The sequence below is a fragment of the Myotis myotis genome, unplaced genomic scaffold (genome assembly GCF_014108235.1).
Source record: "Myotis myotis isolate mMyoMyo1 unplaced genomic scaffold, mMyoMyo1.p scaffold_m19_p_10, whole genome shotgun sequence".
Taxonomy (NCBI): Eukaryota; Metazoa; Chordata; class Mammalia; order Chiroptera; family Vespertilionidae; genus Myotis; species Myotis myotis.
Window position 1 is genome coordinate 74984663 of NW_023416314.1, and position 18019 is coordinate 75002681.

The following is an 18019-nucleotide window of genomic DNA, read 5'->3' on the forward strand; positions in this document are numbered from 1 at the left end:
CGCGGGGGCGGTCGGAGGCACAGAGAAATGAGGTAACTTGCCCGGTTAAGTGACAGAGCCCGGCTCCGAGGCCCTGTCTCCACGGCTCTCCTGCACGCCCCGCGGCTGTCCTCATCCCCGTCCCGTTTCTGGGTTTAGAATAGGGAATTCTAACGCACATCTGGCCACATCCCGGGGCCTCCAGTTATCTCAAGGAATTTGAACACATTTCCTCAAAACTGACTGATTAAATTCCTGTGGGTTTTTTTCCTTAAAAAAAAAGAAAAAATCAGGGTGGGTGGACAAAGAGGCATTGATCAAAGAAACAGCCGTCACTAAACGTTGGGAATGTCTGTGACCACATGCTCTGAAGAACCCACATGTAATTTTAAGCCGGGCTGATTTTGCTTGTCTGGTGCTTTCTAAGAAGCCACACAGTGAGTGGGAGAAATGGACCGGCTGTCCCCCCGGGGGGCTGATGCTGACAGCTCGGCTCCTCGGCCGCTGAAGTGCTAATGAAAAACACTAATTGGGCTTGGCCAGCGGCTGGGACGGGACGGTCCCTTCAGGAGGGGAGCAGGCAGCATCTTTCTCTGTGGTTTCTCCCAGGGCCTCTGGTGGCTTGAAGAAGGAAGGGGGCAGCACAGGAAGTGGGAGGCTGGGCGGTGCCGCCCATTAGGCCGCCAGGTGGAGGTTGACCCTGACACAGCCGTCCCCTGAGCTCCGGGAAGACAGAGCCAGGCCTCCTTGTCACCCCGGCACCCTGAAAGTCGCCCCGCGCCGGGGCCGGGCGAGGCACTCTGCTAATGTTCAGTGAGAGCAGAAGTGAAGGCGTGAATGAGTTCCCGTGTGGCCCACCAGCCTCCGTAGCCGTCCTTGTGCAGCTCCCCGTCTCCACTTGGCTCAGTGCCACCTGCGAGCCGGCCACTCCTCGCCCTGGCCCTGCAGCGCTGTCCACGGTGAGAGTCGGCCATCCCCAAGTGGAGCCTTGACCTCTGCCACTGACCCTGCTCTGCCGAGAGCTTCGCTTTGCTTCCCCGAGGTGACCTTGTGTCTTGTCTCCCCACAGGTGTCCTCTCGCTGCCGGCGTACTTCAGCCCCTACAACGGCGGGTCCCTGGGCCAGGACGAGCGCGCCGATGCCTACGCGCAGCTGGAGCTCCGGACCCTGGAGCAGTCCCTCCTGGCCACCTGCGTGGGGAGCATCTCTGAACTGAGTACGTGGGGCACCCCCTCCAGCTGGCTCCCGGGGAGAAGGCGAGGATGAGGCTGGCTTCTGGGTTCCGGTCTCCTCCGTCTTCACGCTTCTTGCCTTCCCTGGAAGCTCGGTCCTCCCGGGCCAGAGGTCGCCCACTGGTGGCCCACGGTCCCGTGTGGTTTGGCCGCATGGGGCCTTCATCGCACACAGATGATCTGGGGACACTGGGCCCCACTCCTGCGTGGCAGCGACGGGGGAGGGGCTGTGGGCAGCTAAGCGGACATGTGCCCCCTACGTTGTCACGTACCTCGTTATTCTAGAGGTGGCCTGTTTCACTCGTTTATTTTACCTGCCAGCCCCCAAAGTAGTGAATTTACCACCTGTATTGTTTTTAAAGGAAAGCACCCCTTAAATCAACATCGGAAAGGGAAAGTCAAAACAGAGCCGCTCTGGGTGAAGAAGGGCACCTCAGCCCTGCAGCAGCCCTGGCACCGCCAGGACCTCAGGGCTCTGCGGTCAAGGTCACTACCCAGTTATTTGAGAAATCAAACTGCACATTCTTCGTCCTTACTTCTCCCTCACTGTGTCCCGAGGCCACGACCACCCGGCGGCAGCCACACACCCAGGGGCCCTAGCGCACGGCTGGAGCAGATGGCGCTTCACTCAGCCTTTTCTATTTATAATTTCTTGGAGTTTTCTGGCCCCTGAACAGTGAATGGCAAACCTTTCTATTTCTTTAGGACGCAGCTTCCTCCCTTCTTTCTTCCTCCCCTTCCCAGGATAGGAAACAAAGGTGCCTGGCTCCAGGTCACAGAGCAGATCAGCACTTGGGGCCGGGAGGGAAAGGCAGACGTCCGGCTCTGTCTCCTGGGGGATGGCAGGACGGCCACCTGGGTCCGTGCCCTCGAGGGACGTGCAGGAAGCGGGCTTGGTGTATTCGGTAAACTCTCCCGCCCCGAGACAGGCAGGGATGCACTCATCCTTCAGACCATCGGAAGGCACCTTGGTTTCATTTTGCATTTTAAACATTGAGTACCTACTGTGCGCAAGGTACCCCATGGAGCACCTCACTCACATGATCTCATTTACTCCTCAGAGCAGCTCAGCAAAATGTGTCCTGGTGACAAAGGCTCAGAGGAGCAATGTCACTTCCCCCAGGTCAGGCAGCAAAAGGATCAGGGCGTGGGCTCGACTCCCGACACGCCTGCTGGTTGCAGAGCTCTTTCACGTGGGACGGTGGCTCCCTGGACGTGGCTAGCAGCCTTGCCGCCAGCATTCGGGCAGCTGACGCCGAGGCTGGGCCCCGAGCCTTTGTCCTTCCCTACGCGGCCTCTGTCCATTGCAGGCCAGGGGGCACTCAGAAACTTCCCTCAGGGGAAGGCTTGTCCTTACTCCTCACTCCGGACACAGAGTCCTACGGCCCTACCTTCTGAAACTCGCTCAGATCTTCGTTTTCCCCTTGTACCACCTCCACGGCTACCAACTCAGCCCCGACCAGGGCCGTTTAAAACACAAATTGGATGATGTTACCCATCTGCTCAGCATCCCCTCCGTGCCCGCTATGGTTTCCAGGCTCACTCAGTGAAATCTATATCCTCACTGTAGCCCACGATCGAATATTTGATCTGGCTTTATCTAGATGACCGTGCTCAGCCTGATTCCCAGCCTCGTGGCCACGTACCTCGCACCCCGGGGCCTTTGCACTAGCTGTTCCCTGTGCCTGTGACCTTTCCCCCTTAATGCTCTGCAAGTCTCTGCCCAAATGGCACCTTATTAGGCCTTCCCTGAGCACTCTGCGTGGACGAGCACCCACTCTCATTCCTCTGTCTCTTCTCTTATGGCTTTGGTTTTTTTCAAAGCCTTGATCGCCACTTGACATTTATCATCTATTCCCATGTAAATAGTTTGTCACCTTTCATCTGGCCTGTCAGCTTCATGAGAATAGAGACTCTGCTTTTCCCCTTCTGTCCTGTAGCCCAGTGATCAGAACAGTACCAGATGCCAGGGGTGTGTGTGCGTGTGTGTGTGCGTGTGCACATGTGTGTGTGCACATGCGTGTGTGCACGTGCATTAGGAGCGGTCCACATCCTGGCCCCGCTGCTCCTCAGGGCAAAGGGAAGAAGCAGCCCCGTAGCCTCTTTTCACCGAAAACCAAGCAGTCCGTGTCGTGCACCGAGTTGCCCGCGCTCCCTCTCGCTCTGAAACCAGGGATTTTGCTCATCCCGCTGTGAAGGAGGGAGGAGACAAGGTGGAGGCAGATATTGCAATTTCTCTCTCCGAGACTAAAGATCTTAATGAGGTTAGCGATACTTGGCACCGAGCACCTTGTACCTAAAACCTTACCCCAGGTTTAACAGGCATCAGCTCCCTGCACTTTGCCAAGCCCAGCCTGCCAGGTAGGTCAAGAAGTTTCTTTCTTGCATCAGGTCCAGCTGCACGGGAACTTGGGCACCTGTATGTTCCTCTGTCCCCCTCTACCCATGAAAATGTCAATGGAGGGAAAATAAGACACAAACAAAACCAAACCCCTCTTTTTAAAGGCAGCCAGATGGAGGAGTCTGCTGCACTCCAGACTCTCTGCTGGCTTTATTGGTGTTATTGGATGGCACATAATGAGGGTGGGCAGACCACAGTGAAACCTGCAGCACCTCTGATCAAGGCTCTCGTGATTAACGAGCAGCGAGGGCGGGCTTTTCACGCCCCGTGGGTGTTTCTGAGCTTCAGACTGAGGTTTCATTGAGCTTAGGATCAAGTGATTCTCAAGTCCAAGAAGTTTCCAGAAGCAGCTCCGAGTGTCCAATCTGGGCCCAGGCTTCTCATACTAGCTGGGGGTTTCATCCACCCTGCCCCCCTGCTGCAGACGGAAACTGTAATAAAACACAATAGAAATAAATGTCCAGGAAAGTAAACTAAAAGACATGTAAAACGCAAGCCAACTTTTTTCTTATTATTAGATTAGATAGGCATTGCTATGGAGTTGTTGCTGCTTTTAAATTTCTGAAATTTCTAAAATTAACTTGTTGTGACCCAGTAACAGTCCGCAGACCACGCTCTAGGTGGCCATGGCGCAGCAGCCGAGGGCAAGTGGTTGGAACACAGGGCCCCCAGTTCCAGGCCTGGCTGCTTCACAGGCTAGTTGTGCAACTGGGACAGATCATTTCACTTCTGTGAGCCTGTTTCCTCGTCTGTAAAACAGAAATGCCTCCCCTAAGGGGTGGTTGTAAAGACTGAATGAGATTTTCTCTCTCTTCATGTCTATCACGAAGCCTAGAAAATCTCAGGGGGCCGGGAGGAAAAGCCCTCTGGGAGAACAGCCAACGTGAGCGGCTCTCTTTGGCCATAAATGAGGGATGCAGAGCAGTGTGCGTTTTTAGATGCCCGATCGGGATTGTCTGGTTGTTGAGAGAGACTGATGACATGTAGCTGGGTTTGGAGCCAAGAAGTGCAGGGACCCCCATCTCCTGCTGCCTCCACAGCCTTCCCGAACCTTCCGGGCCTCCCTGTTCCAGTTAGGGAGCCCTTCCGAGACGCTTCCATTTCTTCCTGGATTTTTTTTTTTTTCTTGCCTGCATTCTGGCTGGAATTGTGTTGCCAACGGTTTCTGCACCAGTAACAAGAAAACAATCATAAACGTGATTAATGATGACGACGTCCACCTTGTCTGCTTCGGAAATGCTATCTCCACGAGATTTCTCTGGGATGCAAAGCTCTGTGACTTCTCCTCCTCTTGGCCCCGTGGTCCTGCCAGAAGTGATGGCATTTGGGTCTGGGGAGGCGGGAGCCAGGTTTCAGCTCATGGCAGCCGACTCAGCTGGTACAACGAGCTGTGCTCAGGCAGCTGCGGGGTGGGGGGTGTCGGTGCCGGTTTCTACCACCCAGGAGCCCGGGGGCAGGGCTGGGAGCTGGCATTTCAGGACCCGGCCTCCTGTCCTGGGAAATGTGGGGCAGCGCTTGACTGCACACAGAGGTCCTGGGAGGAAGAGCCACGGAACGGCCCGCATGAGGGAGGGATGACAGGAAGAGGCCAGGAATCGTGATGGGGGTGTAGCTAACCTTTGTCAAGCACTTACTCTGTGCTGTGCAGGATGTTGAGTGCTTTCCGCCTGTTATTTATTGGGATCCACACAACTTTGAGGTTTGCTGTGATGACTCCCGTTTTGCAGATGAGGAAACCAAGGCTCTGCTCAGTAACGTGTGTGAGATTGGAAGTAGCAGAGCCCTGACTTGACTCTGGGATCTATGCTCTCACCCACTTACCTGGTGATTCTCAGACCCCACCGGGCAGTAGACTCACCAGGGGGACTTTTACAAAGTACAGGTGCCCGGGTCCTGCCCCAGACCCATCAAATCAGAGTCTTGGGGATGGGAGCCATTTGTCAGTAACTTGCTGCCCTCCACCCTCTGGGCCAGGAGGCACAGAGCTGCAGGGACGAACAGCCAGGCGTGTGGAGAAGAGTGAGGACCTTGGGGTAGGGGACACGCTCTTTCCCAGTGGAGATCAGTTCCAGGGGTGCCATTGTCCCTGCTCAGATAGAAGCCACACACCGCCGCTGTGGCTGTCATGGGAGAACTGGGCGGCTAATGAGCTCAAATCAAGCCCCTGCCCCGACATTGTATGTTGAAATGAAACAGAGGTACAAGGCTATTTCTTCATTCTCTACGTGTTTGCTGAGCACCTCTTATGCAGTAGATCCCAGGCAGGGTGCCGGGGACACCGTGGAACCAAGTACCAGACTCTCAGAAGCTGTCGAGTGACGATAAATTGAATAAATGAATGACTTGGTTCTGCCATACATTGAATGACCCTTTACTTGCCAAATTAAAACCTGCATCTTTCTCCCCCCTCGGGGTCAGCCATGTCCAGCTGGGAGGAAGCTGGCCCCCAGGGGAGGCGCCTGCGTTCCCAGGCCTGAAGAGGATGGAAGGGCGCCACTTGTCCCAGAACTGAGGGGCCCGCAGGTGCCTGGGGCTGCTTCACCCATCCTTTCTCAGCATTGTGGCCGCACACAATGATGGGAGCTTCCTGCCCGGGCTGGGGGGATAGTGAAAAGGCTGGACTTGGGCAGTAACACAGCACAGGACGTGGGGCCCTGAGACCCCACAGCTCAGCTCACAGCCTGGTTTCCAATGCAGACCATTGCCTAGCCGCCTGACCTTGGCTAGTGAACCACAGCTGGGTGCACCGTGGCCTCCCTGTGAGCAGGCAAATGTGTGGGGTCAGTAAGTGTTTGTTTGCCGCATGAGCCTCCATTTCTTCACCTGTAAAATGGGGATAATGTGTGGCCCCAGGATCACATCAAATCCTCTTTCTAGGGAGGTGAATGCTGAGCACATAGTGCGTGCTCGGCGGATGGTGGTGGTGGTGCTTTTGCTTGGCGCGAAGGGGATGGAGGCAGCCTCCTGACTGAAGTGCCTGGGCCTTTGCACCAGGCAGCACAGGGCGTCCCCTGCGTCTGGCACTGGTTGTGGGAGGCTGGGAGAGGGGGCCCAGAAGGACTCCCTTGGTCAGAGAGCTGAGGCGAGGCTCGTGGGGTGGTGGAGAGAGTGGGGATGTCGAAAAAGAAACCACAGGGGCCTGCACTGTGGAGGGCGGGCCGCCAGGTGTGTCGTTCAGCTGTGTAGGCAAGACCGAAAGTGAAAGGGAAACTCGCCACGGTGTGTCTAGGTGACAGTTTCCACCTCCGCCCAGACTAGACCGTAATTACGGGGCTTTAGCTACAAGCGTTCTTGGGAGAATGTGGGCCATGAACTCAGACTTTGTTTTCTCTCCTCCCTTCTGCTCCCCCTGCAGGTGACCTGGTGTCCCGAGCGATGCACCACATGCAGGGGCGCCGCCCCCTGTGTCCTGGCTCCAGCCCCGCCCGTCAGGCCCGCCAGCCTCCCCAGCCCATCACCTGGTCCCCCGACGCCCTCCACACGCTCTACTACTTCCTGCGGTGCCCACAGATGGAGTCCATGGAGAACCCCAACCTGGACCCCCCGAGAATGGCCCTGAACAATGAGCGGTAGGGATCTTCCTTGGGCTGCACACCTGGTGGGCCGGGTACCTGTGTGTGTGGACTGACCGGTGGCTGCCTCCCTGCCTATGAGGAGGCAGCTGGCACCGAGGGGGGACGGAGGGGGAGCGGGGCGGGGGGGGGGGGGTGCAGATGGGCAAGGCCTGGCCCAGGAGGCAGGGGATTGTTTGACCTGGGCTGATGTACAGGGGTCAGTGAGGCTCAGAATGTGGGCTTTGGCCTCGGTCTCGGGTCTGCCGGAATATGTCCCCCTGTTCTGCTTCCTGGCTCTCTTCCTGGGCTCTTGAGAAATTCCGTTGCCTCTTTTCTAAAGCGGGGTATTCACACCTCCCGGGAAAGGTGGTAGAGAATCGCGTGAGCTGGTGCTCTGAGGAAAAGCCCTGTGGGCAGGGTCTGGGCGGTAACTGGCCTCCGTCAGTGTAGCTGCCACCTCTTTGGATGGCAGCGATGTCACCGTTAGGGATCTTAGGCACGTTTTTGCTCCATCCACTCATTTTACAGACAAGACCTTGTGGCTCTGGCAGGTGACGCCATCGGCAGGAGACTAGTGGTTGAAGAGCCCCAGGATCCTGGCCTGCTGGCTGCCAGTCTAGTGTTTCTCTGTGGCATTCCAGCCCTTTTCTGGCCTGAGGCAGGGGTCCTGGGGTAAGGAGGCCTGGGTAAGGGGGCTTGGGGTAGGGAGACCTGGATAGAGAGGCCTGGAGCAGGGGGGCCTGGGAAGGGAGGCCTGGGGTAGGGAGGCCTGGGTAAGGGGGCTTGGGGTAGGGAGACCTGGATAGGGGGCTTGGGGTAGGGAGGCCTGGGTAAGGGGGCCTGGGGTAGGGAGGCCTGGGTAAGGGGGCTTGGGGTAGGGAGACCTGGATAGGGGGCTTGGGGTAGGGAGGCCTGGATAGAGAGGCCTGGGGTAGGGAGGTCTGGGGTAGGGAGGCCTGGGAAGGGAGGCCTGGGGTAGGGAGGCCTGGGGTAGGGAGGCCTGGGGTAGGGAGGCCTGGGTAGGGAGGCCTGGGGTAGGGAGGCCTGGGGTAGGGAGGCCTGGGTAAAGAGGCCTGGGCAGGGCCGCTCAGAACAGATACACAGGTTGTGTGCTGCACAGGAGGCCCAGCGAGGGGTGTGAGTGCAGACACACGTGGGGCCATGTCAACCTAAAGACAGGACGCCTCTTCTGATTGATGTCCTGAGTAGTCTTCTCCACATTTCTTAAAATGTGGTCTCAAGTGTTATCTGGGCTAGGAATACTGCTACTCATACAATTGCTAATACCGCTATTGATATTACTAATATAACCACTGCTACTGACAATAATAATTAATAATGCAACGACTTTCAAACGCCACTGCTAACTGTCGCTCGCATCACAGAGCACAGATAGAGACAGATAGCATCGTAAGGGTTTCACTTACTAACTCACATTTCTCCCGCCCGTCTGTGGGTCCGTGGGGAAGAGGGTGTAAGGGTTACGAAGAGGGGCTTATGTGATTGAGTCTGCAGCCTAATGAGGGAGGCAAAGGACAGGAGAGAAGGGGACAAATGAGCACAAACCAGCAGACAGTGGCGGAGGAGGCTGGTTGCATGGAAATGTCCTAGGTCGGCCCTCAGACCCTGCAGCCGGCCTGGATCCAGGCCAGCTCTGCCGCTGACCAGTAGTTGGGCGGGTCGTTTGGCTTCTGTGCCTAGGCCTGTTCTTCTTAGCACGAGAGTAACAGTGCCGCCTCAAGGGGCATTGTGGGGTTCATTGAGTTAATACACGTGAAGCACTTAGACTAGTCAGTGCCTGGCACACAGTATGTCAGCCATCATCATCTTCGCCGCCATCATATTCAGGAGGATGTTTGGAAAGGCTGGAGCCGGGGGTGGCATCGGGACAGACTGGGACTGTAACTGGGCCGAGGAGACAGCCACAGGCAGGGCGGCATGGGTGGCGAAAGTCCCGGAAGGACTTTGCTTGTTTCAAAGTGCATATTTCATGACAAATGGATCTACATTTTAAAAACGAAAAAATTAGGTGTGTTGTTTTTTTTTAAGTCATCACTAATACTTGTTTATCCAGGTAAATGCTTCTTGGGGGGCTTTGAGCACCCTCAGAAGCGCCCTGGCTGTGATCGGAGCAAGACTCCTTACCTCTGAGCCGCAGTTTCCTCCCGTGTAACGTGGGGATCTGAGCAGTGCCTGCTTCCCTGGGGGAGTCCCCTGTTCTGGGGAAATGCCCCCGACACAAGTGAGGTACACAGCGTGGACAGAGGCGCCTCTTTGTTCCTTTCCAGATGCAGTGGGTTGGGGGGGGGGTTCCCCATGAGTACTTTACATAACTAGGAAGCGCCCCGGATAGGCCGTGTGCTCAGTCTGAAGAAGGGGGCTCGTTAAGCTTTTGCTCAGCTTGCGAAAGTGTTTTCTTATCAGATAATAGAGATGATGGCACTGGTGGCTTCATTCTACTGACTGGCTCCCTTAAATGCCATTTCAAGAAGATTTGCAACGTTAAGCTCTTTTCTCTTTTCCTCGTCTCCTTTTTTGCATTAAATTTCCATCTGTTTTCCCAAAATGGCAGTAAAAGAAAGAGGAATAGCTGTTGGGTGACTTAAGGACTTGTTTGCATGTGTTCCCCAGACTGGCCCACCCAGTAAACCCTGGAGTGACTTGTTTGTGGTCTGCAGTGCACCCAGGAAGCTGGCCCTCCTGCTGCCAGTCATTCTCCATCAGCCTCAGAGCACCTTCCTCCTCCCGAAATCACCTTGCTTAGCATTTGCTTAGTTACTTGTCTCTAGAATGTAAGTATCATGGGTCGGCCTTGTCCCCACTGTGTCCTCAGCACGTAGAACAGTCCCTAGCACATAGTAGGGCAGTAAAATATTTTGTTCTGTTAGTGAGATAGGCTGTAGAGCCTAAAGATTGGATGCTTTGGGGTCAACGACCATAATACGGGGTCTCTGCTCTGCCGTTTACCAGTGATATACTTTGGGGAAGTTCTTTAACTTCTGAGGCCTCCGTTTCCCCAGCTTTTTAAGTGGAAAGTAGCTTGACCTACTTCCAAAGGTTTTTGTGGGATCAAATGAGGTCATGTATTTAAAGGACGTAGCACACAGAGTAAACTCTTCACACATGGTAGCTGCTATTGTTGGTATAATTACTTTTCACAAACCTATGGAAGCACTAGAATAACTAAATCTTGTTTAATGCATAAATAACCCAAAAGCAGTGGTGACTTTAATATCACAACCCCTCAAAGGCAGGTTTCCCCCCCCCTCTCATATATGCCTTCTTCAATCCCTGCCCTCAATTCCCTCTTAACTCAACCCTGGCAGTAGTCGGGGCCAGAAGACGAGGTAGACCAGCTGTCACAGAGGACGAATGCAGTGAGGACTGTTTTGGACAAACACGTGTACAGACTTTAGGTTTATCATAACGCACCACCCAAGGATTTCAAAGAACTAAAAACTGGATTCCATCCACCTGTTGGCTCAGAGACCAAGAGTGAGCAGAGCACTTTCTGAAGTTTCTGGTGATCGGGCCCTAAGTCCCTTTCTAGTTGGTTTGGCCACAGACCTATGCGTGGTGGGCTGTCATGGCTCACTGTTAAGCTTGGGAGTGATGTGGTCTGGTTTATTTTTGCCTGGGCCAGAAGCATCTAGACAAAGCTTTGCAGTTTGTAAAGCACTTTAGATGCACAGCTGTCTAACAGACCCTCACATTAGCTCTTGGAGGGAGCCATTGCTGTCATTTACAGGTGAGCAGACCGAGGCCTTGAGAAAGGGTCAGCAGGGCACCCAAGGGCCCAGCGAGGAAGAGGCAGATGTGAGTCCAGGTGGGGAGGCCCGGTTATAATAACACAGTGAATTCGCACGATCCAAGGTGATATACCCTCCCGCCGCCCAGGAGCGAGAAGGCAAGGTGCTGGAAGCCGGGTCTCTCGGTCAGCACCCCCTCGACCCAGCATGGCTGGTGCAGCTCAATCGCAACGACTCCGAGCCTCTTCTCCAACAGACTTGAGTTCGCTGGTCCTGGGTGGCCAGCCAGAGGGTGGGCATCTATCTGTCCAGCATCCAAACAGGAACAGGCCAGGGATTGGGGCAGACAAAGGAAGTGGCGGTGCCAGGTAACGGGCTGGAGACGGGACAGGATCCTGCCCCCCCCCCCCCCCCCCCCCACTGACAAGTGCCCTGGGAAGCTGCCCGCTGCATATGACTTCCTGCCCCATTGTTGGGCCCACCGGTCCTCACAGGGGGAACTGCCAGGCCCCGGGGCCTCATTCGTTTGGAGTGTTTTTCTAACCCGGCAGCAACAATCCCCTTTGTCTGCAGAACTGCTGGAAAATCCCTGTGCAGAGAACTGAACTTCCTTTCTTAAGGAAGGTCCCTTCGGAGGCTGAGCGGTTGGCTTTCCAGACGTGAGGCTGGGGCTGAGAGCTCCGGCGGTGCCTGGCGTCAGGCCGGGCTGCCCCTGGCCTGCTCCTGCTTGCCTGACAGGCAGCTCTTAGCTTTCCTCCTCCCACTAGACCAGCCGCCTCCGACAGCCGTCCGTGCCCCACTTGCTACTTGAATATTTGAGATTTGGGGGAGAAAGCTCTTTAGGGGTCCACGTGCACCCCGACTTCGGGGCCCGGCCCAGCCCAGCCTCCCGTTCCCGCTGACATCGGGGCTGATGGGGCTGTGGGTGCAGGAGCTGGGGTTTGGGCGGAGCGGGAGGTGGGCCCACTGAGGGGAGCTTTCTGCCCCCCACGCAGGCTCAGCATTTTGTGGGGGCCAGTGTGGTCTCGTGAAAGACCCGAGAATCTTTTTTTTTTAAGAGTCAGATGGGCGAGCTATGTGACCTCGGACACGTCTCCAAACCTCTCGAAGCCTCGGTTTCCACGTTTGTAAAATGCAGACTAATGACGAGTCCTGCCTCGCGGGGTGGATGCGTGAGAGGGCCGTGTGTGCACAGTGGCCTCGTGCTTACTCGGCACATCCAGGCCCTCCGCACCTCCCAGCAGGGGGCGCTGCTGCCAGAAGCCCATGGGGGGGTCCTGCGTGAGGCTGCGGCTGGGATGTGGGTGCGGAAAGCAGGGTCGGCCCGGGAGTCTGCACCATCTTCTCCTCTTTCTCTGGTTGGTTGGGCCAAAGCCACTTGTTGCCATCGGGAATTTCCCCCCTTCACTGTGCATCTCTGTTAGGCCTCCAGAGCCCCATGCCCCTCCTCCTTCTAGAAGTTTCTGGAGACTCTTTACCTGACAGTGTGACTAGGTCATCTCTCTGCCTTAGACTGTGGGACGTGGGGAAGGCGGGTGCTGTGTGATTTCACTCAGTGAATCCAGACAGGAGTTCCGACCCGGAAACCCTAAGCAAAAGCCTCAGCCGCTGCGCAGCAGGTGTCGGGGGTAAATGAAGCCGCCCAGCCCGCGGGTCGGTCCTTGCACGCCTGCCTCGTTGGCAGAGGCGGGTGCTGGTGACAGTGCCCTTGGGGGGCCGTGCGTTTGAACAGGTCGGAGGCCTTCTGTCTGGCTGCCATATGGTGCGAGAGTGTGTGGTCTCTGCCAGCCACTGCAGACGCCGGGCACGGCTGCAGGAGGCCTGTCTCCTGCGCATGGCAGCAGTGAGCCCCGTAGGTGAGGTGTGGCCTGCGGGCGGGGGGAGCCGCACCCCAGCAGAGAGGGGAGAGGCCTGCATTCCAGGTGTGTGGGCAGCAGCGATACCCGGCCTGCTGGACCAGCTGCTCGCCCGCCCAGCCGCTGAGCTGGGAGCTTTGGCCTGAGAATTGGGTCAGGGGCCCCGGACCTCACAGCACCCACAGCCCTCCCTGCCGTGTGAGAAAGGATGGGGGGGCGTGAGAAAGGGTGGAGGGGCAGTGGCCTGCGTGCCATCTCCCCTGGAATCTCTACCATCCCGCCCACATGAGATGCCACCCTGGAGTCAGGCCCAGTTACCAAATCATGGCTGTGTCCCCTCCACCAGGGCCCAAGGGCACAGGGACATGTGCAGACCCACGTCTGCCCTTTCCCTCCTGAGAGGCTCGATCCCAGCTCCCCGCTGCCCTCCCAGAGGCTGCCTTGCCGCCCCAGGAGGCCGTGCCCCGCAGAAAATTCTCCCATGAAATGGTCATCTTTTTGTCTGGGCAGTGTGTGTGTTTTTTCCTAAAGAGAACCACTTGCCAGCACCCAGGCCAATTCAAGCCTCCAAGAGTGGAAGACAGAGCAGCTCCCCATTTCACGAGCTCAGGGGCCTGACCCAGAACTCTGGAGTAAGAGCAGACCCCCCAGAAACAGGGGCAGCCGAGGGCGCTGCCCCGGGAGGGTGACCTGGGCCGCACCTTTACACACTCGGAGACTGGGTTTCACGTGGGCTGCTGTGCTGAGGGAGGGGAAACAGCAGTGAGCAAACAGTCTCTGCCTTTGGAGAAATTGCAGCCCGGGGAGGCAGCAGACAAAAGCCAAACAAATAAAATAATAATAAGATGGGCTGAGGGCTGTGAGAATGCCTTAACTGAAGGGCGAGTGGAGACCTCCTCCAGGGTAGGCGGGCAGGGCCGGCCTCCCACTGCCTGGCACTCTGGGTGCCCTCACACCAGGGTGACCAGATGGTCCGTTTGCCTGAGATGGCTCTTGTTTCACCTGCTGTCCTGGTGGTGTTGGTAGTAGCACTCCTCGTCCCTCTCAAAGGGGCCCATTAGGGTGACAGATTATATAATCACTGTGCTCCTCCCCCTAAGAGGAAGGCGATGGGGCAGGTGCAGGCGTGGAAGGCAGGCCGATCGGCTCACCTAAGTGGCAGTGGAGTATATTGTTGAGGGGCGGGCGCTCTGCCTGGGACCACATCCCAGCTCGGCCACTTACCAGCTCGGCATGACCTCGGGCAGCTTATTACACCTCTCCGGCCTCAGTTTCCCCATCTATCAGATGGGGACAGTAACGGTACCTGCTTCATACCGTAGATAGGAGAGGTAAATGAGCCCAGAGGTTCAAGAGGCTGAAAACGGCGCCAGGTGCTCAGTAAATGCTCTGTAAACAGCAGTTGTTAGTGTTTGTCTGTTATTCCTGGAGGCCCAGGGGCCAGTCCAGGATGTCCCAATGGTCACACGCGCGACTTCCCATTCCAGTGCTCACTTTTAGGCTCCACGGGGGCCTGAAGGGCAACCCCGGGAACAGGCGGGGAAGTCGCAGGCAGCTGGTCCCGGCTTGGCTGTATTCTAAATTTATATCCGTGTGCGTATGTGGACGAGTGGAGGTTTATCTACTGCCTCTAATCTGTACCAGATGAGCTTTAATAAGAAAAGCGTATTTTCCCCACAGAAAGCCCTACACTCGGCTCTAAGAGAAGTCACCTGTCCTCAAACGGGGATGGGGGTGGGGCGGTGGGGTGGGGGTTACCTCCAGGCTCTGAGGCAGCGGCGGCTGGAGGAGATAGGCCTGGGGGTCAGAAGAAAGATGCCTGCCCAGCTCTGACGCCAGCTGAGCCAAACCATTCTGGTTTACCAAGCAATTCTAGAAGAATAATTAGTCCAATATGTGAATTGGACTAGAATCGCTTCCTTTGTTCTGGGCGTGCAGTCTGACTTCAGTGGGACAGCGTTGGTTTTGTTCTCCGTGGACGGTCCGGCTTGTGTTAGGCTGCGGTGGCTCTCTGGACCTTGACCTTCCCAGAGAAGTCTCTGCCTGTGCCATCATTTGGGAACCGTGTGGCATCTTCGCAGGTTCCGCCACACAGCCCGGCCCAGAGAGCATGGCGGGAGGGGCATGGGAGCAGCAAGATCTGTGAGAAGGTGACTGCAGTGGGCAGTCACCCCCAGGGCTTGCAGTGGCTCCCACTGAAGGTGGGGCCAAGTCATTGGAAGAATTGGGAGACATCCTGGCCGCCCCCTCCCTGATCTTCATCTGCAGCTGCCTGGCTGGTCCCTGTGCGATTCTAAGTGTGCTCACAGCTCGGGCTGGGCTCAGATGGTGATGGGGAAACCTTGTCAGGGAGCCAGCCTTAGGCATCCTGGACCTCCCCAAACCCTCCTGGCCTGGGAGCCAGGCCCGCCCGCACCCCAGAGCCTTCTGTGCTCCCAGCCAAAGGTGGGAGTAAAGAAACCACAGCCCAGTTTTCTCAGGGCTGAGCTCCGCCAGGTCTCGAGGCCCTGCCCAGTCAGTGGGCACATCCGGGGCCTGCCCCAGTATCATACGCACATCCTCGTGGGCGGGCACAGAGGGCACACAGCTGCTGACCCAGACTCGGCCCGCCGGTGGGGGATAGAGGCACAGGGCCTTATGCCTGGGGCTCGCGTGGCCCATCTGCCAACCTGACTCTTTCCCTGAGGCCCCTGCCCACCTCCCCCAAAGAACAGAGCCTCCTTTGAGCTGGAAATCAGAGGCGTTTCCTGTTCTGTGTTGTTAAGACACCGCTTATAGGACTGTAATCCCAATAAATCATATGCTTGCTGAGTGGGGCAGGGTTTATTTTTTTTTTCCAGGCTGCAGGGACCTCTTAAAACCAAGGCCTTAAGAAGTTTATTCTCTTTCCATTTTTTAAAGAGGGAAAATGGCTTTTGCAGACCTGGCCCTGTGGAAGGGCCCTATGAGGCCATGGGCTTGGTAGACTCAGGCTCATCAAAATGATTAATTTAAGGAGAGATGAAGAGAAATTGAGTCATGACATGTGGGTCTGGTCTCCATGTTGCTGCTGAGCTGGCTCTGTGACCTTGGGCGAACTGGCTTGTGACCTTCGAGGCTGGGCCTCTGTTTCCTCCTCTCGCCCTCTGCATGTCGAAGATTCTTGTCCATCTGTGTGTTTCCTGGATTCCCACCCCCATGACAGTAGCTGCTTTTTTATGCACAAAGACAAGTGCTACCAGTCGATCGCCTTTTAAGTGGCTCTGCTTGTCATTGCCGGGACTGAGCGGATGTGTTTGCATGAACGGTGGGGCTCTGTAGGTTAGGCCGCCAGTAGCATTTGGTGCACGCAGGAGGGGCAGGCCCCACGCAGTAATTCCACACCCACCCAAGGGCACCTCACAAGTTCAGGCCCCTCGGCCCGAGGCGGGTCCTTCCCCGGTGCGGGCTTCTTGGTGGCCAAGGCCGTGCGCCTGCACCACCAGCAATGGTTTCCAGGTCACAGGCCACATCGCGGGCCCGTTTGTTTTCTTCCCTTATAAGGTGGATGGTGTAGGTCAGTGGTCGGCAAACTGCGGCTCACAAGCCACATGTGGCTCTTTGGCCCCTTGAGTGTGGCTCTTCCACAAAATACCACGCGCCCGCATGTACGATTAAAACTTCGTGACCCATGCGCAGAAGTCGGTATTTTGTGGAAGAGCCACACTCAAGGGGCCAAAGAGCCGCATGTGGCTCGCGAGCCGCAGTTTGCCGACCACTGGTGTAGGTGATGAGCAGCTTGCTGGCAGGCTTTCCCTGTTTATACTTGCTTGGGGGCCTGCGGGGACAGAATTGGCTGGACCTGAGGCACTTCGTTGGACCAGATTCCCATAACCTTTTGTTGTTGTTGTTACTATTATGTACTTTGTCTATCAACAGACACTAAAATAGCAATAACAGTTAACCTTTACCTAGAACTTACCATGTGCCAAACGCTCTGCTGAACACCTCACAGACGTATTTCTTGTGAGGTGGTCCTAGGAGTTATACCCATTTTGCAGATGGGGCACTGAGGCTGAGAGAGGTGAGGGAACTTGCACTGGATCCCCACCCAGGAGTCTCCCTGCAGAGCCCATGCTTTTGGTCACTGGACAGTCTGTGAAGTAACAGCAGAAGGGTTCCACAATGGAAGATAGAAACACTGTCCTCCTGTAAACAAAAGGTGTGGGTTCCATTCCTGATCAGGGCACACACCCAGGTTACAGGTTCGATCCCTGGTTGGGGCATATACAGGCAGCAATTGATCGAAGCTTCTCTCTCACATCGATGTTTCTCCCCAGACCCCTTCCTTCCTCTCTAAAAAATCAATGAACATATCTGTGGGTGAAAAACACCCTTCTTTAGTAGAAAAAGAGGCCAAGGAGAGTAATGACCTGCCCCAGGCTGCACAGCCAGTTCACGGGACACTGGAACTTTCTCCCAGTGAGGATGCGGCAGAGAAGGCACACGTGTAGGACCCTCAGATGCGTGCAAACCATGCGCCATTCCAGGACTAGCTAGACTGCGTGCCCACAGGGCCCGAGTCCAGCCCCACACCCATTGCTCCTGCCAGCCCAGGGCATTCTGTCTCGGATCTGCCACGTTCATCTAAGGCAGCAGTTCTGCCAATGGGGCCGGGGAGCTTGGGGTGTCAGACTTTCCGGGAGCTCAGAGGGCCAAGATTATTTTCATTATGACGTGTTACTTGCCTTTCACTCTCAGTTTCTTATGAGGGTTCAGGAGTGTTTCCGGAGGCATGTGGCACGCAGTTATGTTGTTTCTCACTGACGTCTGGTGGGATCTGAGCTGGTGTATTCAGATGTTGTAACATTTTCTCGGTTTCAGTTTCTGACACAGTGGTTATCAATAGGATAGCACGCACGAACAAGGGCTCTTGGGGGGCCTCTATCATTTGTAAGAGATCAAAGGGGATCCTGAGACCGAAGCTCTGGGAACGGCTGCTCCGAGGTGCCAGACCGGCAGGGTGCCTTCACCCTGCCCTGCTCTCGGGCCCTGGCCCTGCAGACACATGCACGCTGGCACTGAGAGGCTTCGCCGGGCGCAGCCGAGGGACACAGCCTTTTTCTTTGGGAGGGAGCACAGCAGAGGGACGCTGGGGACAATGCAAACATCAGCCATCCCAGCCTTGCTCCTCCGGGGCCCCTTCACCCTGGAGTCAGGGCGCAGCTGCGGCCCAGGGAGTTTTTATGGGGTTTTCCAGAATGTCCAGTGAAGCAGGCCAGCGCTTCTC

At 56.2% G+C, this 18019-nt stretch overlaps 1 protein-coding gene across 2 annotated transcripts in view; it reads left to right on the forward strand.

Moving 5' to 3' along the window:
• ABTB2 (ankyrin repeat and BTB domain containing 2) overlaps nucleotides 1-18019 on the forward strand; it is a 136857-nt gene that overhangs the window by 102071 nt on the left and 16767 nt on the right. For both annotated transcript variants that reach the window (XM_036326260.1, XM_036326261.1), the window contains exons 2-3: nucleotides 1049-1195; nucleotides 6968-7181. In XM_036326260.1, coding sequence (XP_036182153.1) covers nucleotides 1049-1195; nucleotides 6968-7181 — 361 coding nt within the window. The remainder of the gene's footprint in view (nucleotides 1-1048; nucleotides 1196-6967; nucleotides 7182-18019) is intronic.